Raw genomic sequence first — 25,760 nt, 5'->3', positions numbered from 1 at the left:
ACCCGTGTCTAAACATGCCAACACACACACACACACACACACACACACACACACACACACACACACGCTTGTGATAGAACCGGTGAAGCAACGCCTCCAGCGCTCCAACTTAATAAAGCAACCACTGTTAACCACACACACACACACACACACACACACACACACACACACACACACACACACACACACACACACACACACACACACACACACACACACACACACACACACACACACACACACACACACACACACACACACACAGTCAGTTAAAAATAGCAGTAAAGCCGGCAGTGCTTCCCCCATTTCTCACCAGCAAAAAAAAACAACTTTAACACATTCAGCGTGTGTGAGTTTATCACCAGCAGGAATTGTTTCATGTGCAGCATGAAACAATTGAAAATGTGCGGTGTGTAACATGTAGCCTCATGTTTAAAATAAATAGGGGTCAGCATTTGAAAACATTGGAGCGATTTTTTTCTCTTTTTCTGCCACTTTGGATTTAATCCAATTACGAGATATCAAAATGAACAAGGACCCTGTACCTGCAGAGTGATTGACAAGCATTCAGGTCAGCTCTACTTCTTTGTCCTCTCATGTTGGACTGAGGTCAGACTGGACGCTACAGTGCCTCACTATTGCCTCTCAAGGTACAAGTGGTATTACAAGACAGCAAGGAACAGGGATCATTTTAACAAAAGAACTCACAGTGACATTTGACTAGCAAATTATAAATCAGTTCATCTTTGAGGTCAAGTGGACCTTTGTGCCAAATATGAAGAAGTTCCCTCTAGGGGTTCTGGAGATATTGTATTCACAAAAAAGGGAAGGACTGCCAACACAATAATATAATGCCATGGCTAACGCTGGCACGGAGGTATACAAAAACAAAGGGTTCATGATCTGGGGAGCAGAGACATGCTCAGTAAATTTTATAGCATGGTGTCAATCCATTTCCCAAACAGGAACTCCTGCCTGACGATGCCTCTACTGGAAATCATTAGCTCTGTGGTCCATATAAATCACTGGAGCATGTTGTACGGAAAAAGTTGTTGAGATGCTGTGAATCAAAATTTTGGACAGACCGACAAACTGTATGTCGGGCACAGATTACGCAACAAACACACTGGAAAACAAAATGAATATGGAAGCCAGATCCTACCAAAGAAAACATTTTCAAAACATTGTTGTTCCATAAACAAAAAACCTGACCTCAAAAAAACATGTTTTGATCATCCTGAAGTTACTAACTTGCAATAATCTCTTGAAATTTAAACAATGACACAAACCTTAAATCTTTATTCCCTTAAACAGTCTGAAAATGTCCAGGATTTGACCCTAAGATTCCAGAGAGCATTGCATTTGTGAGCTACGTCATGAAAACAAATCAAATCTAAAAGATAAGAGTGTTCTGGATGCTAAGAACGTTCAGTTTGAAGGATGCTGTCATAGCAGCTAAAACTGGCAAACCCAACATGATGCTCCTTCTGACCGTAAAGTTAGAAACAGAGGTGTGTAACTGCAATGACCTCACAGCACTCATACCTCTTTTGGCGACAGTACGGAAATGTAGTCCTCGTAGATGGAGCGTGCCTTCTCCTCAATGGCGCTCTTGTTGATTTCTTGTTTGATGTCTTCGCAGGCCAACCAGAACAGCATGTTCTCCTCACTGTACTCCGTCCGCAGGAACTCACGAAAAACATTTCGACCCGCAGGGTTCTTCATCAGCTTGTCGAAAGACTGAGACCACAGACGGATCTCTTCCGCTGAGGGTCTGGTGCTGACGAAAGAAGAGTTAAAAGATGGTTCATTTCTTCATTCATTCGTTGTTGAGTAATGGTCGTGGTCCAAAGCTCATGCCCTGTACGCAGCTAGCTGTTTAAAAGGAGAAATTGGTACAGATGTTCTATCTCGCTAATAACTGCATTACAGTTTGTAGTGCTTTGGATGTTTTGGATTCTGTTGCTGCCTTGTGTTTCATTTCTGGTAACTGCTATTTTGTCTTTTCAATATGTACCAAACCTGTGTGTCCGTATTGTTTATGAATGTGAAATATCTGATGAATGCTGCATTCAGAACTAAAATTAGAAAGCACTCAATAGAGCATACACCACCAATAAAGCTAGACTGTCCTCTATATTGTATTAAAGTACTTTGTTTTCTGAATCTAATCTGATCTACCAAAATACACACAGTGCCAGGACATCAGGGGATACAAGTGTGTTTATTCTCATGGTCTCTAGAGTCCATGATGGAACTGTGAGTGCTACATGTCACCATTGGAACCATGCTAATTTGAATGTCAGTGAAACTGTTAGGATATTAGTAGGCTTTGTATATATCAGGCAGCAACCTTCAGTTATGAAAAGGGAAGCCAAAGAGGAAGTGCCTTTTTAATTTTTTTTCAATGGCCATCAGGGGGTAACTCTTCTGGTTGTGTTACTTCTGATTTGATTTATTTCCTCAGTAAACATTGTATACGTGGGTTTATTGTTTTAATTGCTATTTTCAAGTCATTTTTCAATACAGCATGATGTACATTTAGTAAATCATGGTCCCATTTTGAGTAAAATAGACGATAGGGTATGCTTTAGGGCGTGGCTAGTCGGTAAATGACTGAATGCATGGTCCGGTCTGGGAATCTTACAACCCTTTCACAGTGTGTTTTCAGTTCATGAAAGATAACTGCAACATTGTGGGTAGCTTAAAAATGTCCCAAAAACCAAGATGTCGACAGCCAAATTGCTGAACTCGAGGCTTCAAATCCAGAGTCCACGACCAATGGGTGATGTCCAGGTGACTATGAGTTTCCAAGTCTATCCAAAATTGTCATAATTAGCATTTACATTTTAGAGTTGTGGCCAAAATGTGTTTTGTGAGTTCACAGTGATCTTGACCTTTGACCATCAAATTCTAATCACTTCATCCTTGAGTATGAGTATCAGTACAACTGAAACCAAATGCCTGCAGCCACAGCTATAGCTGATGGGAGGCATAAAATTAATCCTTTCTTGTTTAACCTAATCACAAAATGTTTATACCAAACAAAATGATTGTGAGTTAGTGCTGCAGACTCACCAAGATTCACAGTTTGGTATGGTTTCCATCTTGGTGCCCTGTGATATTCTCTTCCTCCTCCTCCGCCTCTCCTCTTCATTCCTGACGATGAGACTGACATGATAAAACTGCACACACACTAAACCACAGCTGACAGAAGAGTAATTGCTCTCAGAACTATAAACACATGTACAATCACCTACAATGATGTTACTGCCCCATTTAATGACACTAACCAAAGCTATGTTAAGAGCAGGGTAGAGCAGCAGCTACAGGTGTCAACAACTTCAGTGTGTGTGTGTGTGTGTGTGTGTGTGTCTGTGTGTGTGTGTGTGTGTGTGTGTGTGTGTGTGTGTGTGTGTGTGTGTGTGTGTGTGTGTGTGTGTGTGTGTAACACAGAGAGAGAGAGAGGAAAAGAGAGCTATAAATAATGAGTTCCCCTGTGGGAACTAAAGAGACCTAATCACTGTACAGCTACTGTCTGACTAATGTCTGGAGACTCACTGTGTTTAATGGTGAACAGTTCCGTCCGATGTCTTCCTGTGTGTTTTAGTGTGTGTGTGTGAATAAAGCCACACTAGAGTTCAACACAGACATGACAGGCTCTGGTGGAGGTCTTAGACCATCTATGCCCTACAAAAAAGTTTTAAACTTATTCACCTTAGACTCTGAGGTGAATAAGTTTAAAACTTTTTTTGGGATCAGAAGACAATATTTACTAGAAGTAACTGTCCTCTCCCTCCTTGGCAGCCAAAAAACACCAAAGGCTCCACCAAAGCTGACCCGTACCTCCTAAAAAAATATAAGTATGTGTCGATGCTTCGGAGGCTGAAAGTATACGGAGAGGAAACCGCAAAAAACTTTGATTGGTCAGATTGGGCTGCTGTGCTTGCAGTGTCTGATGCCTGCAGAGATTGTCAAGTAACTGTTCAGTAGACAGACAAGGCAGACGAAGCTACTAAAAAAGTTGTGCAATGATCTACAGCAGGACAGCTGTTAACTAGAACCACAGAAACATACCAGAAACTGAAACTTTTTAACTGACGCCGATTCTTTCGCGGTTTTAAAGAAGGTTTTTGGTTAGCGAGCTGAGTTGTGCCTGTATGGTTGACGACCGCTTAGCCTTTAAAAGGAAACAGAACTTAACTCTCTGCAACTACACAAACATGTGCGAGCACCGGAGCACGACACAACTTTTCAACGGAACACAGACCGGTCTCATTCCCGGGTCGTGAAATACCGACGCATCGTCACGGCCCTCTGGGTCTGATACCGACGCACAAGGCACCCTTTAACGTCTGTGAGACGCACTGGGCTTTCAAGTAACACTTCGACACCGATATAGAGGCTCACAGCAACTGCTCATGCCCAGCTGATCATTTAACACTGTTAGCTCTGTTAGCACTGTTGGCTCTGTTATCACCTTTAGCGGCTCGGCCGTCGCCGTGATGAGAGTCGTGCGGCGGTTATCCCTCGATCACAGATATGCATCGCATTGGGAATTAGGCACTGCTAGAATTAACTAACTCATTCAATTTGATCAAATCGAGGATATTATTTAAGGATCTTTTCAAGGTGATGATGTAATACAATATTAGGACAGACATTTGAATCTTCATTTAAAACCTCAATAAAAGAATGTACAACATGACATTGGGTACAGTCCTGCAGGACAGAACAGTATCTGCTTACATAAGAGGTTTAACATGTGGGCCAGGTGTGTGTGTGTGTGTGTGTGTGTGTGTGTGTGTGTGTGTGTGTGTGTGTGTGTGTGTGTGTGTGTGTGTTTCTCTGTGTAAATGCAGTGTGTGTGTTCTCGTCTCCTACCATGAGCAGCTGCAACAGCAGCACCAGCAGAAGCAGCAGGCGTTGGGCCGTTGGGAATTCTGGGTAGTGGTCATGCCCCGCCCCCTCCCGTCCCGCTCAGTGCAGAGGTCTCGCTGCGACCTCCCCCATGGCCAGCTCGCCCCCTCGCTCGGCCGGGATTGGACCAGTGTACTGCAGAGACACAGAGAGAGAGGGAGAGAAAGAGAAATGTTATGATTTCTTCTTAATTGTCATTTATAGTGGTGGAAGCAGTGCTTTCCTTTAATTACCAAAGTAAAAGCACCAATATCACAATCTTAAGAATACTTAAAATTCCAAATCCTATTTATGTACGTAAAAGCTCCAAAGTAATATCAACAAATGTACATCAAGTATACAAATTAAAGGTACTTTTTTTTATATATTACATTAACACAGAGTGTGCATTACAGCAGTGGCTTCACAGTTTTGTCTTAATGCTGTGCTGGTCAGCGCAGGGAGCCAACACCTACACCTCCCTGCTGGAGGAAAGGGAGGCATGGGAGAACCCGAACCAGGACTGCATAGGGCTGTCAGACCCTGCTGCTGTACAAGCAGGTATTCTCTGGTGCTCAGGAACACTTCCGCTTTTGTCCACAGGGACCACCAATTCATTTTTATTCTCAATCATATGTACTTGTAATAATAGCTATAATAGTTATTCTGTCTGTATATATAATATTTCAGTTATTGTGGATTCTTTACTGTTTTTATTGCTTATTTGCTTATTTATAATACTTGTTTTTGATCGTGTTTTTTTTATACTATGTCTCTTGTTTGAAGTGAGGTGGCATTTAAGTATAAATCAATCGATGCTCAGTTAATTTAGGGGCTTAAAAGACATTCCAAAGAATTCAGTCAGCCTCTAGCTGCATTGTTGCATTTGTGGAGCTGAGACCAGCACGATCAATCGGGATGCAACAAAGCAGCATCCAGTGGCTAGAAAGGTTTAAGGAATTTCTGCTCAACAGCATACAGAGATGGAACAGAAAGGAATTTTTAAGATATTTCTGAAGTTCAAACATATAGAAATGAGTTTGAATATTGAGAAACTTGAGCTTTAACAACACCATTTATGTAAGACAAAAGCTAAGAACGGTCTAAAAATGGTCAAGGTAGCACAGTTTATATGTGTGTCAGTGTTTTCAAATGCTACACATAGCAAGTTTGCCTTTAGAGATGATTGATAAGTATGAGTTCACAGTGAAGGATCTGAAGTCAAACAATAACAGAACAACTTATTTTTTCAATAAAATCGTCTTTGATTACATTAGTGTCTTTTCTGCTGGACAGGCTCTACCACACAACTGCCTCTGTGAAACAGACTAATAGTGGTAATAATTGAATTGTAAATAAAGGCGGGAGAGAGAGAACTGGAGAAGAAAGAGAGTTTTGTCAGTTCGAGGAAGAAGCACATTTCAGTGACTTGAGGGCATGAGCACTATATGAGGCTTTAAAAAAGCATAACGCTGCTGGTTTAGATTAAGATGAACAAAACACACTCTTTTCTTCTCCAACAGAGAGTGTGATGGGGAAGGGCGGGGATTGAAGAGGAAAGAATAAAAAAGTTATATGATGTGAGAGCAAGAAAAGGGGGAATAAATAAACGGATTGGCAGATAAAAAGGGTGAGAGATGTCGAAAGATTGCAAGATTATAGACTATACAGTACAGGAGGCAGAGAGAAAGAGGGAAACAATAGATGTACACATTTAGAGAGGGTATGGAGGAAGAGAGAGGCACCATGTAGAATAGAGGAAGTGAAAGAGAGCGGGTATGGAGACAGACCAGGCAATGTGATGCATCATGTGATTGAGCTGTGATCACACACAAAAATACACACAGAGGATCACACAAACACAAATACAGGTTTTTCAACTTTAGGTTCTGGACTAAGGACACCAAACTTCTTGAATTGCTTTATTTATGACATTCTACTTAAATCTCCCTCCATCGTCTAAAAAAGTTCAAAGAATGTCACGGTACTTCGCATGGGCCAGAAAGAGTTAAGAAACGTGGCCATATGTGCACACTGTCCAGCTCGCAGTGTTCATCATGTGCTCACAAACACATGCACAAAAAAAGACAGCAAGTATGCGCACACTCTCATTGTGAAATGACACAAGTTACATCAATATGCACACATAAAAGGTGCATTCGGACGTAAAAGAAAAGCAAGCCAATACACACACATACACACCAACAGTATGTGTGTGTGTGTACATAATTCCATGTAGATGCCATCATCAGATTGGGTGCTTTTGTTATTTTTCCATTTCTCTAAAATGGTGAAGCTATAGCTCAGCTAACATTAGCCTCCAGCTGTCGACTCTGTGTGTGTGTGTGTGTGTGTGTGTGTGTGTGTGTGTGTGTGTGTGTGTGTGTGTGTGTGTGTGTGTGTGTGTGTCTGCCAGCACAGGGACAGAAGTGGGCAGCTGATCTATGTGTGTGTGTGTGTTTGTGTGTGTGTGTGTGTGTGCTTGATGCCAACACTCAGAGCGGGTGAATGTGGCAGAATGGTGATGCAGGAAATACTGTGGATTAGTGAATGAAAGCAGTAACCTGCACCATTTGTATGTCCTGCCTGTTGTGGAGGACTGATTGATTGCTGGCCGGAGCAATGAAAAAGTAGTGACAGACAGAATCATTACATCAGGGAGAACCAATCAGGACCCGGTAACTTGAAATAATATATTATTTATCTTGTTTCAAGCCAGTTAAGAAAGATGAGAGAAAGCCTTTGTGATGAAACCATTGATGTATAATCACATCTGGATACTATTCTTCAAGACGGTGCCCATTTATTCCAATGAAAGTTTCTCACTCATATGGGTGCATATCGGAAATGTTTTACAAATTTTAATCCAGTTTTAGTTTGGAGGTATCCTTTCGACAATTTTACAAATGTTTATTTTATGAAAACGTTTTACCTGCAGTACTGTGGTTGACCATCGGAGAGCAACGTGGCAGCAAGGCTGACACACCACAGCGTATCCAGCTCTTACTACACCCACAGAGAAAACCCACTGAGTTACAGATGCTAGTCAGTCAGAGGCTAACTAATAAAAAGGGGGGGGGGGCAGGGCGTCAGGCTGTAAAGTGACCACAACATTGCCAACGTGAAAAGAAACCTGACTCATGAATATTAAGTTAACTGGTATATTTCTCTGTTAATGTGTTTGAGAAAGGTAGTCAGCTGTGGTGCTGCTAACCGGGTGTGCTCACTGCTGAAACACACACAAAATACACCACACACAAAATACACCACACACTTTCACTAGTGTCACAGTTTACCTGCACTGTCAGAGCAAAGACAGGAACACTCCCTTCCTCTCTTTTATCACCACCACATCTTTTATAACACAGAGCTATCACATTTCTGCCTTCGTGTGTGTGTGTTTGTGTTTGTGTGTGTGTGAAAAGGCAAGTCTGTACGGAAAGTGTATGTGTGTAAATTCATGTTTTCCCGGAGGTGATGACTGAACATGAGAAGGTTCATTACCAGTTTAGAAGAAAGCAAGAACAAAAGAAAGAAAGACTATGTAGAGAAGGACATGAAGAAAGAAAGATTATGTGCACAGTTCCTTTTGAGCAGATGTCTCACTTCCTCTTGCCCCACGTGAATTTCAGTGTGTGTGTGTGTGTGTGTGTGTGTGCGTGTTTGTGTGTTTAACAGGATTCAGGTCGGAGTGTTAATCTGATTAAACTAGATCATATTAAAATGCCTAGAAACCACACACACGCACGCACACACACACTCTCTCACACACACACACACACACACACACACACACACACACACACACACACACACGCACACACACACACACACACGAGGTGGTTGACTTCCTCCTCATCTTAACTCCATCTCTGTAAATATTTTTTTAACCTGTATTTATCCTGGTAAGGTTGACAGAGCACACATGCTGATTTCCTGCACCGTCCTGCTACGCAACAAACACACTGGCAAATAAGACACTTAAATGGACCAGTTAGGTGTATTAATGCCTTGCTTGAGTGCTCAGGCTAAGAAAGCAGACAGTTTTTAATGTAATTTACTTCGTCACATTGTGCTATGGAGAAATTCAAACTAGAAAACTTGAAGCAGGGCTGCACAGTCAATCAAGTACTAATCGCGGTCACAATTTTGGCTTTCCACAATGACACGAACATGATCTATTACGACAATGACGTTGAAAAATGTAAAAGAAGATTACTTCTTAAACTAACAGCGAGTCACCAGGGGGCGATGTTGTGGTTTCACTTTCGGGGAGTGGTCGTGTTACAAACGTTCCAGAATGTTGTGGCTGCAGTTCAGAGTAGAACATTTGGCTCCCATTTTGTATAACAAAATGCCCTGAACTCAGGTGAAGAGGACCTTATATTAAGTCTTATTTTAATGCTGAGATTTGTTAATTAGCAAAATATGCAGTTCAACGTGAAAGTGAAAGCAGTCCTCTGTTGATTTTATTTTAGATCAAAAGTTTTGCTTCCAGGAAATGCACCGTGGATAAGTCCCAGTCTTCTTTTGACACATTTGTACGTTAGCAGGAATGTAGCAGTAACAGTACTTTAAATTACAATCACTTTGCATGTGAAAGTGCATATACATTTTTTGTCACTAAAATCAAAGGAATAATCTTGGTAAATAATCATATTGATCAAAGTTATCGTGATTATCGTTGCGGCAAAAACAGTTAAGCCCTTGAAGCCAGTGAGAAAGCACATCAAACGCGTCAAGGCAACTGTTGAGACATACAATTAATATTTAAATTTTGAATCGTTGCTAACATTAATTGTATTAATAAGAAAAGAAAAAAGCAATTGTATACTGTGTATTTAAGGCTAAATGCATGCATTAATGTGCGCGTCCATGAAAAATCTATTGGTCCACTGCGCTGCGATCTTCTCTTTTGTACTGTACAAATTTGTTTGCCATCTCTGCATGCTTTGGCAGCACAGATGGACTCACATAACATGCCAATAAAGCAAGATGACATTTAAATTCAGAGAGAGCCACTGCCAGTCATTTGTGTAATGTGCGCACACACTCAAATACACACACGCATCTGCACCTGCCAGCAGGGTTTAAGTAATTAAACATTAATTTTAAGTATTAATCTGAGAGATTACTGCTCACCACCTGATCGCCAACAGCCCTCTGTGAGTGTGTGTGTGTGTGTGTGTGTGTGTGTGTGTGTGTGTGTGCGTTTGTGTTTTACAGAGTGGTGGGGGTCACTTTGATAGATCGAGAGAAAGGAAGATGAAATGAAAAGGAGATATATGACTGAAACTAATGTATTGTTGTGATTTAATTAAACTGAATGAGGGTGGCCATCATCAGTCAGTTGGTCGGTCTGTTAAACACATCTTTCAAAGCAAGACATTTTAAACAATCACTGGAAAAGAAAACGCCATGAGAGTGATGGTAGCAAGAGAAATACTCCTATTAACCCTTTCTCTAGTGCCTCAATCAGGCCAACATTTGTACTTATAAACAAATATACAATAAAACATAAAGATTGAATCAAGTGGTTGCTGTGAATTGAATGGAAGCTGAGAGCAACAGCGGCCGTTTGACTTGCAGTCGATGTAGATATTGTCACAAGCTGGCACGAGGGATGTGACAAGAAGGGAGCAAACACAAGATAAACAGAAAACAAACACAATCTTTTGAACTAAGATTAACTCAATGGAGAAAAGAAAGCTGTGCATGGAAGTGTGACGTGTGTTTTGTTGCAGTGTTTGAAGGTGTAACACCAAAAGAAGGTGCTGCGTTATGGATGTCTGCTGCAGGAACAGAGTGAGACAGATTAAACAAACGGTCCAGCTTTTATAGCCTGAAGACCCAGGTGAGTCTAATCAGCTAACGACCCTCCACTGTCAGCCGACTGCCTGTTGTTGAGGTTGGACAGGACAGCCTCCGAGACAGTGGGAGGAGCTTCACAATATAGCAAGAGGCGCCATCCACAGGCAATGGAAGTAAAGGGGTCTGCATTTTAAAAGAACACGTGCCAACATGCATGTGACCTCTGCAACAACTGCTGTGTTTTTGTTTACTGTCACTGCTCGTCCGTGCACGTGTATGTGTGTATTTGAGGTTAAATATTTTACGCTATAGAATGCTAAAATGTAAACGTTTTGTTAACTGTAGCATATTTTTTGCTGAATACTAACAGGGCACTCTGCTGTGTCATGGAGGACACAGGACGCACTGGTGAGGAAAGGAGGGGACCCGCCACATGTTTTCAATAAATAAAAAGAGTAAAATAAAAGTGTAAACTGGGTTTGTTGTATTTAATTCTGCATACTTGTGTTGTTTATTCTTCTATGACTGCATTTTGAATGCTGCTCCGCAACCAGCGATGCTGCTTTTAGGGTTTACCTTGCTCAAACGAGGACGTGGTACCATCCTGATCATGAGCACACACATGCATGTCTACCGTCCTGGACCCTGTTTGGTCAGAGTGCTAAATTGGGGGCAAGTTGTTACCGGGATAGTCTGTGTTAGTGTCTATTATGAGAATCATATGGGTATATGGTTATATTTGTTCCTGTGTACTGAAGTGACATATCACATGACAAGGTTAGGCTATGTTTGAGAATAAAAATATGACATACAATATGATATACTGGTATACTGTCAAAAGAAATTATTGTATCTTAAACAATCCTCTCTCTCAAAAGACACTTTTATGAGACAGTTTATCCTTTTTTTTTATAATTTATTTGGATTATTTTCCACCCTAATTTGAGTTATTAGCTTATATCAGTATTCTCATGTATCATGTTCTCAGATGTATTTTAAGGAAACTAAAAACACACTCTACAGATGTGTGATCCTTTGTATTTTTTCTAAAACAATGGGCCTCATTCACCAAATCTTCTTGACAAGAAATCTATTCTTAAACCCACTTATGCAATTTTCAAAAAAATGTTCTAACATTCACCAATGTTATCTTATTTGGGATTTGTTCTTTGGTAAAACAAAATATATGCACACTTAAGAGCACACATTTAAGTGCTGACATGCAAAACAATTGTTATTTTCAGTGTTTTTCTGTTTTCAGTTTTATAATATTGGGTTAAAATTACAATGATATTTTATCATTTATAATTTTTTTTAAGAATTATCTTTAATTAAGTATTTTACAAAGCATTACTGTCTACACTATCACTTCAACACTTAACGACTAATAGCATCCCATGCGTTTCTTTATATGTTATAATGCGTCCGTGGTTACTCGTAGTGACGGCAGCTGATCAAAACTAAAACAGAACATTTAGATGTCCTCTTACACCGCTTCAATCAAGCCGTATCTACGGCAACCATTTTCGTAAATTATTACGAGCAACCACGGCCCTATTCAGCTGAAAGTCACACGTCAACACGGTTATACTTTAAACTGAAACACTCATTGCTCTGAAGCAAGCGTGATCCTGTCGAAATTCTGGAGAACTATGAAGTCATATATAGTCAAAAAAATTATCTCACTCCCCTCATACGTAACACTTAATTATGGATGAAGATCTCATCTTTAGTACACATTGGCTAATAATTTTCTTGACTTATGCAACACGCTTACACCTTTAGGCATTATTACCTCACAGCTGGAAGTGAGAGGCAAGTTTGGCAAGTTTGGAAGTTATTAATTCAAATTAGATCTCCTTAGATTTAAGGTGAGACTAAAACAAGCCACAACCCAAAAGTCTAAAGTCTAGCCCCAAAAAAAAAATAATAATACCTAAAAGCACAAAAAAGCAGCAAATGTTTGACATTTCTGCTGCACAAACAACTAACAATCAAACATGTTGCATATATTCAACTGTTTTGGTTCTGATTTTAATGCATAACACAACATATCCACAACACACGTATGTCGCTTCACTCTGTTGACACTTATACCTACTATGTTTAATTGAAGTCTATCACCTTTGCTTGGCCAACATCTTAGCATTAGATGAGTAAAATGACCTAACTTGAAATATATAAAATGACTTTACAACCACGAACTACAGACTTAGGACATTCACAGGATGAATGGCTCTCCTCTTTATATTGACAAAAAAAGTGGAGAGAAAAACAGAGGTGCACAAATCTTCAAGTCTTAACCCCAGATTCGGTTCAGGAAGACAGAAAAATGTTTTATGGAGGAGAGGAGCTCCTGCCCTGACATGTTAAACACTGCTAAAGCTTCACTAATGCGCGCACACACACACACACACACAATGCACACACACACACACACACACACACACACACACACACACACACACACACACACACACACACACACACACACACACACACACACACACACACACACACACACACACACACGCTCTTTGTACAGTGTGCTCCTCTCCTCTTGCTCTTGATCTGTCTCACTTCATTTACTTTCTTTGAAAATCACACACACACACACACACACACACGTTGGCTTTCACACTACTCCCTCTTACTTAACAACAAAAACACACACACAGTAAGTGGGTCTATAAATCCAGCGTAGCAGCGCTCTGTGGTGACAGATTCAAGGTTTTTCACCAGAGGGCTGCGGCGACAAGCTCCAAAATTCATCTCCTCTCCTCACCTTATATGGACAAGCCTGGCTAAACACACGCACACACACGCACACGCACACACACACACACACACACACACACACACACACACACACACACACTAGATACACACAATCAAGCTACAACTGCTCCCATGTGCATTCAGAGTTGCATTACACAAACGCACTGTAATACACATGTCCACTTATAATCACACCACAACCACACACACACACACACACACACACACACACACACACACACACACACACACGCTTCACTTCAATCACAACAGCTAAACGCCCATTCGAAGAGGATCTCCCTTTACTAAACAACAGGATGTTTACATCCCATTAAATACACAATGTGACAAAACCACCAAAGGCCATTTTCAATGCTATACCTCCATTGTCATACGAGTGAAAGCCCACAGCACAGAGACAATCAAAACAAAAAACTCCATCTTCAGCTCTTTTGTCATTTGGGTGAACTGATCCTTTAAAAGCTTAGTATTTTTGTTTTCAACTCAAAGGTTTGATCCCTGAAGCGGATTACAAGAATGTGTCCATCAACAGCCATCCTTTCTTTAGACACTGAAGGTCGACATGTTCATTCTCTGTATCTCTGGACCAGCTGAAGGGTTAAACGGAGTACTCTGATCTTTGCACACAGGATTTGTTAGACTATGGTTGGTGGACCTTGGACCCTCTAAGTGGTCCGAGGGCATGCTCCCCCATACGAAAACTCTGTACATTTTAATGTTAAATGCATCAATGGTGCACTTGAAGAGCATAAACAAGAGGTTAGAGCTATGAAGAACTTGGTGCTCTTGTATATAACGTTGTGCTCTTACTCTAGCAGTGGTGGAATGTAACTAAGTACAATAAGACTACTTCAGTACCATTTTTATGTAAGATGTTGAGGTATTTGTACTTTACTTGAGTACTTCCAAGCCACTTTATGTAACTTTTTACATAACACAAAAACAACATCTCATTTGGAAATATTGTATTTTTAATTTCATTGCATTTATTTGACAATATTACTAGTTGAGCAACTTCAGAGATTGGTTTTATGAGATATTTATCTTTGTGTTCTAGCTGGACCCAAAAAGCTTTTAGAGCTATTAGACCAAAAAAAGTCTAAAAAAGTAATTGTGAAAGTAATTGTTAGCTGCAGCCTTTCAAAAAGTAAAAAATGAACATTAAAACTGTCATGCGACTTTCGTAATTTCTTGCAAAGCTGCCAAATCCAACTTTTCAATCTCAGATGATGGTGCATCCAAAACTCCCTGCTGGCATCTGCATGTCACGTTTCATTGCATACTGAAATTAACTGATTTTTAAAAACGTTTAGAGTTTGTTGAATTGAATGGTGTTGTAGTTAGTTGTATTGTAAGCGTATAAATGTGAACATTTGACCTAGATTTTTTAGATAACGATAAACGATAAACAATGAACAAGAATAAGCCAATGCCTTAAAAGTGTGAAATCTATCTGAAACTTTGTTATTTAAAAAACATGCAGGTTATTTGTTGTTTATCAGCAAAAAAAATAAATAAAAGCAAAACTGCATATCCCCGAGATGACTACTTTTCAGGAAATGAGACAAACTGTCTTGTTTAAAGCTTGATGACGATGCATTTTCAAGTTATCTAACAGGGCGTTGAAAAAGTTTCATCAAAGAGAAAACCGAGAATGTTCTCAAAAACCCACAGAGGCGTTGATAAAATCACATACATTCGAGCAATGAAGCCGCATTCTCTTTGGTAGGCACTCTTATCATCTGCATGGGCAGCAAGAGAGGGAATCAAACCACTTACCCCATAATGCCTTGCTCTAGCGGTTGAGCTATAAAGTCAAGACTTTCAAGAGTGTACAAAATAACCAAACTCCATTCAGTAACAGGCACATTCAACCAGCAGCACACAGACACCATTCAGCAGCAAAGCTCACCAGGGACGAGTCGATTCAATGGCGGATCAAGGATGGAGGACTGAATGAAAGAACTAACGGGTTCTTCTTTTTATTTTCTCGCACTCTTTTGCCGAAAGCTACGACGTTTCCATCAATCAACACGCATTCACTCCAGTAAAGGAGGAAGAGAGACGAAAGCCAGCCCAATGCAACAGGAAAAGAGAGAGAGAGAAAGAGAGAGAGGCAGGAAACAGAGTCAGAGGTATTGTGACACACAGGGCTTCTTGGTTTCTTTCTGAAACTTGATGAATCAGACCTGGTGTCTACACACGCACACCCACACAGAACAACCCAACCCGTCATGACTGCATGGGCCCATTCATGCCAAGATGGCTTAAAGGTGAAAAAAAATGCTGCTAAAACCCAACATTTACATTCTTTCTCCCTCTAACCTTGGACACCCCTGGAGTCCAGTCTGGACTTGTCAACGTCTCTCTTTCACAAGAACACCAAACTTTACAAATCTGACTATGTATCCCTAAAGCTACATAAATACCCCAGGCATTAATGCATGAGATAGGAATGTCTCTTCACAGCTCCACTGTGTCTTTATCCCTTATTCTATGAAAGGAAGGAGACAAGAAAAGAGGCCAGCTGCTAAAAAAAAGTTTTGCTGTTTCCCTGATTTTCCCATGATTAAATAAAGGTGTACATTGCATTGCCAAAAGTAGACACCCTTTTCCGCATACTTTTGGGCACACAAATTTCAAAGACGGTAAGTCTTAATGCTACATCATAGGGGTGTAACGCTACACAGGAGTCACGGTACAGTTCATACCACGGTTTAGGAGAGGCGGTTTGGTGCAGGTTCGGTACAGCGGAAAAAAACATAAAGATGGCAAAAAAATACGGATCCTTGATGTTAACCTTATTGTTGAATGACCCACTGATTAACAAGAAATATTCAAAATAGCATCTCATATCAAAAAGGTGGCCTATACGTTTAGGTTATTTGTCACGGACTAAATGCTCAAACTCCTGTGGCTGGCATGCCACCCGCTGATTAAAGTCTACACACATCTCCAGTGCTCTTCATAACCAACATGTATATAATTCCCTTTCAAGCATCCTTGCATAAGTATACATTCAAATGAAGGATAATAGGAAAGTAAAGAGAGAGAGAGAGAGAGAGAGAGAGAAGAAACAGGCAAGTATAATGGAAAGATTTGGCGGGAATGGGTTGAGAGCGAATGAATTTGGGGGAAAGGTAGAAGAATTAGAGAAAGTGAGGGGGGATATTTAGAGGGAAAGTGGGTGAGAGGCAGAGATAACAAAAGAAAAAAGAGTGGAGGGAATGGGAGAGAGAGAGAGAGAAAAAGTGTGAGGAAAAGAAATGGCAAGCAGATACGAGGGACAGCAGTTGTATATAGTCAACATTGGAAGCAACATGTGGAAATGAAATGACAGTTACATTTAAGAGAATGATGAAGAGGAGGAGACAAAAGGTAAAGAAAACACTGAAATGAGAACTACAATAGAGCCCAACAAATACTGGATTGTTCAGGTTTATACCGATGTCAATATTTGAAGGATACAAATAGGCTATATATTTGTTTGATTTAGCTAATTATCGTTATTGGGTCAGCAGCCGATTACATTTTGAGACGTGTTCAAACAAGACATTAGCCATTTAGATTGTATCATAAAAGTAATGCCTAATAATTTCCTCAAGAGTAATACGTATTTTCTCTGGCACACTGTGTCATGTCAATTTCAGGAGTCGGAACCTACTGATTTATGTGCCATTCATATCGTTATAATTTAAGCTTAAAAAACAGTTTTTGAACCAAGACCTCCAGTTTTTTGATCAGGTAGCAAGGCTCCAGACTAACTTTTCCACTGGTGGCGACATCAAATATGAGAATATTGAATGTTTTATATTTCTAAAAAAGGAAATTGCTAACAAGTGGCTAAATAAGACGACTAACCATTATCACGCCAAACACCAGTCCGCTTTTGCTCAGTGGTGGTGTTGTGAAGTAATGCGATTTAATAAAAAAGTGGTATTCATTTTTTAACATTATATACCTGAAGAAAAGGTGGAAGTATCGGAAATGTTTGTTCCAATGGAAAAATCCCATTTGCTCTTAGTTGAGAGAACCAGTGCTATGCTAACATCCAGTTAGGTTTATATAAATCTATGAAGCACTTTATAGTTATTGTACAAAATTATAGTTTTAATATAGTTTTAAGTGCAAAAAGTTACACATTTCTTGGGGGAGGGCTGCTAAACCTAGTGTTATCTAGTATATTTTAGTCACTGTAGAAATTCAGAGTGTAATAATGATTGCCAAGACGGGGAAACAAATACATTTCTTGAGACAACAAAGAGAGAAAAAGCAAGAAAATGAATCTGGGAGACAGAGAGGGAGGAAGCGATGCAGTTGGTTTACCAGTACGTCCGTCATGTCGCGAGGGCGGGCTGTCGGTTAGTGTGTGAGTCGTCAGCGATGTTAGCAGTCCGGACACATGCATGTCATCCCCCTTTCTGCCTCGGACCTCTCCTTTATAAATACACAGACACATACATACACACACACACACACATACGGAATGCACAAATGTACGTGCAAATGCATATGATATGCCACACCCAAGCACAATACAAATGGATAACAAAACCATACATAGTCATTCATGAATATTGGTGAAATTCCAAAAACACAATTTACAACATGTAGAAGGACACACAGCATTTAACGCCCACAAAATGCACCAACAATCCAGGGGAAGGTACATTTAACCAGAAAAACATGAATGATGAACACACACACACACACACACACACACACACACACACACACACACACACACACACACACACACACACACACACACACACACACACACACACACACACACACACACACACACAAGGAGAGAAAAGAAGCCATAGTGAGTGTGTATGTACCAATCATTCACCTGTCACCTTAAGGATCTATCAAAGGTGAAACATCAGTCTATTAAACAAGGCTCTGAGCAAGGAACACATTTTCAAAAAAGTTTTAAATTTCAAAAGCTCAATGAACCAGTTTGTGTTTCCATGAACTTCTCTTATGCAAACATTTGGAGGATGTCCTAACAAGATGATTTAATAAAGAGCAACAGAAAGTCTTCTCTTGGCACATAATGGAAGGTCACTGCTATTCCCATCAAAGATGACGAGTGTTACATTCACACATTTAAACTCCATTAAGCCAATGCTTAGGCTAATATTAACAGTGAATCAGGTACTCAATCCCAACTGCGTCTGATGCAGACCCATGGTGTTATTTTCACGCTTCAAGTCAAGTTTAGTGACAGCATAGATGAAAACTGTTTGAATCACACAAATATGTGTTTTGAAGTTATTAACCGTATCTACATACAGTGTTTAAGACTCTTAGTCTGTCTGTGAGCTTGCTAGTTTCACTACAGGCAGATTCCCCTCCCTTCCAAAGATGGAATTAAATACTCGACTCAATTTAACTAATAATTACATTTGTTGGCACATTTTGGTATTCATTTTTGTCGCCTGTTCTGATTATTTGTTGCATACACTCTTGACAAAACCAGGGCTAAAAGACCAACTACAGGACCAAACTAGGCAAAATAAGTAGTAAATATTATACCAACCCATGGCTTAAAAAACAGGAAATATTGGACTAAACCAGGAGAAAAACTCAAGTGATTACCGGACCAAAGCAAGGCTAAAACACCACCAAAAAAACAGGGCTTAATTCAATTTCATTAAGAAAAGTTGATGCTTTAGAGAAGCAGAAATGACAAATTTAGTTTGGCGTTGAACCTTATTAGTGCGGCAAATAGACAAGATTTCAAAATTCAGTGTTACTGTTAATTGATCGACAAAGTAATCTGCAACTATTGTGATGATCCTGAAATACCTAATTACAAACTGTTTCTATGCATCAGACACCCCATATCTCTGTTCTCTATATGCCTGCTCACCAAAACGTTGCTCTGTGCTCCAAGAGAGTATTTAACATGGAAAGGTCTGTATAGAATGTCACTTTTTACATTTGAAGCTTTGTCTGAGGTTTTTAAACACGGCTTTGAATGTCTGTCATCATATTTTATGATATTTTCACATACAATCTTTTATTTTTTATTACTGTGGTTATATAAATGTAATTTATGGTGCTGTTAGATTGCTGCTAGACCACACCATTAAGGTGCGTCCCTCCCTTTGTGTGTTTTTTGACCGCTGTGAAAATGCTGTTTTTGAAAAACTAAACACCAAGCAGAGTATTTTGTTAGAAAAAAACTAACTAATTTTGGAAATGACTACATCTATCTTTTTTCAATGAATTGTAACTTTTGGACTGAGGACAGACAGTTAGAGAGACGACTGAGCGCCACATCGTTTGCTGTGAGAGAGACAGTGAGCGACAGACAGAGAGAAGGTGGAAGGTTGACAACTGCACGCAATGATTTTTACTGCGATATTTAAGATAAGCACAGACACACAGACTTTTAAAAGAGAGCCATGTTTGAATAGAGGAGTTACTATTAAATGGAAGGCTATCAGATCGACTTATCAAAGATTTTGAGTAACAACTGGACGATATGAAAATATAAACCCAAATCAGCGGCAAACATGAATTGGTTACAGGTTGAAATGGAAAAAAACAATTTGATCAAATTGGGCTTCTGAACATGCTGATGGGCATTTTATAGGCCAAATGATTCATAGAGAACTAATTAGCGGATTAATCAATATCGAAAGTAATTGTTAGTTAGAGCCCGAGATTTACCAAGAAAAATGTGCAGCCTGTTTTTAAATGATCTACAGCCTCAGGATTAGCATATCACTTCTTCATTCATTTTGGGTGACTTTTTGTCAAATGATTTCAAATGATTAGAGGAATGACATGGTCCTCTATGGCCTGAGAAAACTCTCCGACCTCCTGATTCGATCCTTTCAAAATCCCCACTGGATGACTTCAAAAATGTGTGGTGGTCAAACTAAAAATAAGGTTTCCGGACAAATATGTTGCATTCCGGAGATGTAAGGTTTTAATTTGACATCAGTGATGACATGGAAATGCTATGTTTGTGTGAATTTTTAATCGAATCAAAACATCAAACAACAACAGCAACAGTAAAAAAGAGTGACCACCAGACCACTCGTGGCACGAGATGATGATGGAGACATACACACCTCAGAGAATGGCAACCACAGACAAAACACACACACATCACTACATGAAAGGTGGACAAAAAGACAAAAACAAACTAATTGAATGGGGGGGAGACAGAAAATGTGAGAGAGAGAAAGAGACTAAGGAAGAGAAGTCAACTTAAAAAAAACAGCTAAAATGAAATAGAGGAAGTAAGCAACAGACACAATGAAGAAAGACGCAGGAAGAGGAAGTGTGTACCAACTGGCAACACACAAATTAAAAAAACTCTAGACTCCTGACTGGGTATAAGTCAGTATCTGAGAGGTGGTGTGTATTTTAATCTCAGGTTTGGGACCCCCAAATTAGTCAAGAGATTTATCTTATTGTGAGCTGATACTGTTGATCCTGTTTATGTTCATGGTGTAATAAATTACAAATCATATAGCAGAGAGCATGCCTTTGATTTCTGAGGGCGTTTTCACACTTGTGTTTGAAACGGTCCTCCTTCCTTTCCTCCTTCAACTTTCCTCCTTCAACTTGGTTCGATCAGTCACCCAGAAAAAATTGCTTTATACACCAACAAACCTTACCTTAAAAGAAATATCACTTCTTTTTCAAGAGGATTTTTTTTTTTTTTTACAGCGTTTTCAAACTCGCTTCAAGATAAAACTTGTTCAAAACACAAAGATTTAGCAGGTTTGATGGCCAGCAGTTCCACATGCACGGACACACCAAATAGAAAACAGGGAGGAAATGCGAAAAGTCTTTCTTTTAAAAGCTGACAGGTCTGCTACGCACCTTCCTGTGCAATACTTTCAAACAAATTTGTTCAGTATGATTCATGAAAAGACATTTACTGCAAAAAGAAGAGATGAAGAGACTGACAGAAAGGTTGTAAAATACCATTTCTGCTCAAAGGAACTATACATGAACACAACACACTCATTTCTGCTTTTCTGTGTCTCCATCTAAAAGCGACTATCCAGAGGCGACACCTTATATGATAATTATTAAGAACCATAAGTCCCGATATGAATATTGAAGTTATACTTCATACTAAGATTGTGCTATACACGATAATGTATACAACAAGACTACGCCTGGCCTGCTGTAGGAGTAGCATGTAGGAGCTTCATAGTGTCAGTTTATACATAAACATACCATCAAGTACAGCAAGGTCACTATGAACTCACAAAGCACAAAGACACTGTAGGAAAAGAGAAGGAGTCTCACAGTGATTTCTTTGTCTTAACTGTCCCAAAGGTCAGCTGATAGGGCTGTGTATTCAAATACAAAAATGTATACGCGAATGTGAAAAAAAAGGAGCACTACCGCGGCCATCTGCCTCACATGCAATGAATGCACCACATGACGGGAGTCACACGTCACCTTCATTGATTGAAAAAAAAAATGTAACGTTTAGTGAAGTTGAACAGGGAATAATTAAAGAACAACCTTAATCAATGGCAGAGAACTTGGCCGCAGAGAGATTGACACAGTGTCCTAACAGCAAGTGTTATGTTACGTCAAAATGTAAACAAACCACGTACCTATCAGCTGTGTGCTCAAGATCAGACTGGAGAAAAAAAAAACACCAAAATAATGGGGGAGAAGTACATGCTACCTTCCGACAATTGTCCTTTTTAACAAGAAAAATCACGCAATATATTGTGACATGAACTGGAAATGACATACAATACAACCAACAACAAGTATGAAACTCTCCCTGCAACCAGCTGACACTTTATTTAGGTTTTTGTAGTAAAATGATGAGGTATGATATTCTGGAGCCTTGTAGACCAGCTGCCGAAATCAACCCAAACAAAAAGGGATATGAATCATCAATGCTCGTCAATTAGCATTGGCAGCAAAAAAAAAAAAAAAAATGTTCATGGATCTGTAAAAGTTATTTTTTTTTGGTTGCGCTGATCTGATCCATGACTCACATATGTGATACGATCAGAACCCTGAGTTTAAGGATCTGTTGCACCATTGTGCAAACAATGTACATTTCCTCATTCTGTTCACGCAACAGGCTCTGTCTGTAATATATGAGCAAGTGCTCACTGCGTCCAATGGGAAGTCGCTGTTCTGAATATGATGATATTGAGTTTATAAAATGTGCTGTGTACTACAGCGTCAAATGATGCAACTTTATGGAATGCAGCCATTGAGTTTTTCACACAACGCTTGCATTTTGTTCGGAAAACATTAAGGAACGTGTCCACCGAAAAGTTTTTTGTTTTTTTTCAGCTTTCAGCTGAGAGTGCTTGAGAGCCCTTTGGAGGCACAGAGTTTTTTCCCGCTGAGACACTTTGGTTGCACATGGCTGCTAGGCCCGTCCCAAATACCATATTTTGGGCTCCAGAGCTTCGGTAGCAATCAACAGTGAATATTCAAAGCTTCGGCCTGAGTTCTTTAATCTCTCGTGTAAGTAGGCAGCACGGACTTGTGTCATTAAAGAAGTTTCCTCTATCACACATTCAGAGGCGTCCTCCACATGTTTTTTCGAACAAAATGTGTCATGATGAGCCCATGGGTGCTGCTTTTACACCTCGATTGGACGGTGCACGCACGCCTCAGCGTCTCCCCTCCTCATCTCTCTGCGTGTGCTCGACCCCTAAACAGCTGCTTTTGAGTCTTCTGTCTCCGCACCGTCTCTCCAGTAGTGTCCAGCTGCAAGCCTTGTTCTTTAATGACACCTGCAGAGGCTTAGGCTCCGCCCTTTCGGCTTGAGCCCTCCATGGGTTACTTTACGCTTCGACATAAGCTACAGTGGCAAGGGCTCTGACTTTGCACATCTCCAATGACATGCCACGGGAAGGACTCCAGACATTCATCCGTTCTCGCCTGAGATGGTTGGCATAGGGCCGCAACTCCTACCTTTCCGATTAATTAAAGGCATTTGTTTTTTAAAGGAGTCTGTTATTCTACAGTTATACAAATAAGAAAATATTTGAATACATGCGATCCAGGCCTAGTTGCTCTGGATGAAGCACGAAGGGAGAAAGAACAGACCTGATCGTCTGTGTGACCAATGAGATATTGTGGGTGAGGAAACATCAAGGTGAGTAACTAACTATTGTTTTGTTCAGATTTAGATCAACTTTATTATCCCACACGGTGGAAATTTGTTTGGTCCACAATAAAAACAATAAAAACAATAATAAAACATACACAATAAATCCATCCATAAATAATCAGTAATTGCTAATTCCATTCAGGCTTGCTAGCAGGATGAAGCCACAACAATTTCACAACAAACTCATAATAAAAACACATTTGTTCATGTCCTTGTGGCAGGCTATTTGTGTATTGTAAATATGCACCGCATAGAAAAGACTTTGGTGGACACGGCCCGTTAAGAGTCAGGCCATCCCAGCAATCAACAGAACAAGAACCCTCTGCACGTTGTTGAAGTTAGCAGCCAGCACCAGACGGTTCCTCTTAATCTACCAAATCACTGAACCTGTATCACAACTTAGACCACCATTCCTTACCAATGCAATTTATATTGTGCCAAATTTGACCAAACATAATTAGCTTTATATATATATATATGTATATATAATATAATATATATATAGGGAATATAATATAATATAATTATATATTATATAATATAATTATAAAATATAATATAATATATATATATATATATATATATAAAAAATTTAAAAATAAATAAAAAAAACAGCTGGGAAAGCTTCAATCCATTTGTACAGTTAAGTGAACTTTCTATTGGGTTGACAGAAGAGAGGGGGGGGAAAACCATATTTTATTTTCAATGAATGAAGTTTTATTCCAAATAAAGTCACGCATGCTGGTTTGTCATGGCTGACCTGTGCTGCAGCTGAACCCGTTCTACCCTGTGAACCATGCCTGGAAGGCTCCATGGTTATCAGCAGCAGAAACCTTCACAGTCTCTGTACTGTAGTCTGGGGTTTCTCTCCAAACTTACTTAAGCACATGAACTGGAAGAAGGACATACAAAGGAAGACAACTTAATGACTTTTAATGGTTCCTCAGTTCTTCCACCAATAAGCTGCGTTTTATGATAAGAGACTGAAACACCTCCGCTAGTGTCATAAAGAACCCCCCTTCAAAAGAATAGACCCCTTCTTCTCCTCCTTTACCCCCCCCCCCCCCAAAAAAAAAAAAAAAAAAAGATTCCCTGTCTTCTTCCCGTTCTTGAGAGAAGGAAACGAGCAGGTAAGTAGAAGGAAAGGAGGGAGGGAGGGAAGGAATCACGGAGACCGACCTTTTTCCTCAACACCGCAGAGCGAGGAAAAGCTCCGCCGCCGACCGGAGCCGAGGGAAAGGGGGAATACAACCGACAGCAGCAGCCCTCCCCTCCCCGCGCTCAGGCGGGTTTCTGCAGCCGAACAGATACTCACAATCTTGGCATTAATAAGGTCCGGAGGGCGGTATCCGCTGCTCTTTCGGAGGCACATCCGTGTGGTTTTTCTTTTTTTTTTTTCTTGCCCCGCCGCTCCGCACCAGGTGGGGGGGGGGGGGGGGTTGGTGCGTGGATTTTTTTTTTTTTTTTTTTTTTTTTATATTTATTTTTCTAAATATCCTGCCGCCGCCGCCGCCGCTGTATCGGAAGAAGAAGAAGGAGTCCGCCTCCTCCCCCTTCTGCTGCTCTCCTCCTGCTCGGGTTTTTCCCAGAGAGAGAGTGATAGAGAGACATAAAAAAGAGTGTGTGTGTGTGTGTGTGTGTGTGTGTGTGTGTGTGTGTGTGTGTGTGTGTGTGTGTGTGTGTGTAGAGGGAGGGAGAGAGATCACCGCCCTGGCGGACATGCAGAGCGCATGCGCGGATTCACGTCCATCTAAGCGGAGTTCTCTATAATAAAACTTTATATACTGTAGGCTATATATTAACTTTTATTTGTTGTACATTTTACTACACTTCATTACAGATCGTTTAAGTGAATAATTCATACACTATTTTACCACGAACTTACTTTACTTACCTACACTTTTTTTTTTTTTAATACATAAAGGCTAATAATATTTGTTTAACATTTATATGGATGCGTATTGAAATATTTAGTTAGTTTAATGTTACTTAAAAGGAGTCTTTTGGGGTGAAGCATTTTCTTAATTTAAATGTGAAATTTGTTGAGCTTTCTACAGGAGACCTTTGGTGAGTTTTTTTTTTGTGAGTGATGTGATTTCAGATGAAGTGAGAC

General features: G+C 40.0%; 1 protein-coding gene across 1 annotated transcript in view; it reads right to left on the bottom strand.

The window, feature by feature from the left end:
• rgs19 (regulator of G protein signaling 19) overlaps positions 1-25,019 on the bottom strand; it is a 28,427-nt gene extending 3,408 nt beyond the window's left edge. Inside the window, 6 exon segments of the mRNA XM_054609480.1 lie at positions 1,546-1,780; positions 3,079-3,159; positions 4,885-4,963; positions 4,966-5,013; positions 5,016-5,055; positions 24,963-25,019. Of these exon segments, the coding sequence (XP_054465455.1) occupies positions 1,546-1,780; positions 3,079-3,159; positions 4,885-4,963; positions 4,966-5,013; positions 5,016-5,055; positions 24,963-25,019 (540 nt within the window).
• Between the last annotated feature and the right edge of the window lie 741 nt (positions 25,020-25,760).

The sequence above is a fragment of the Anoplopoma fimbria genome, chromosome 12, assembly GCF_027596085.1.
Source record: "Anoplopoma fimbria isolate UVic2021 breed Golden Eagle Sablefish chromosome 12, Afim_UVic_2022, whole genome shotgun sequence".
NCBI classification, from domain to species: domain Eukaryota; kingdom Metazoa; phylum Chordata; class Actinopteri; order Perciformes; family Anoplopomatidae; genus Anoplopoma; species Anoplopoma fimbria.
Note: the sequence above shows the minus strand (reverse complement) of the source record. Positions and strands in the feature narration are given on the sequence as shown.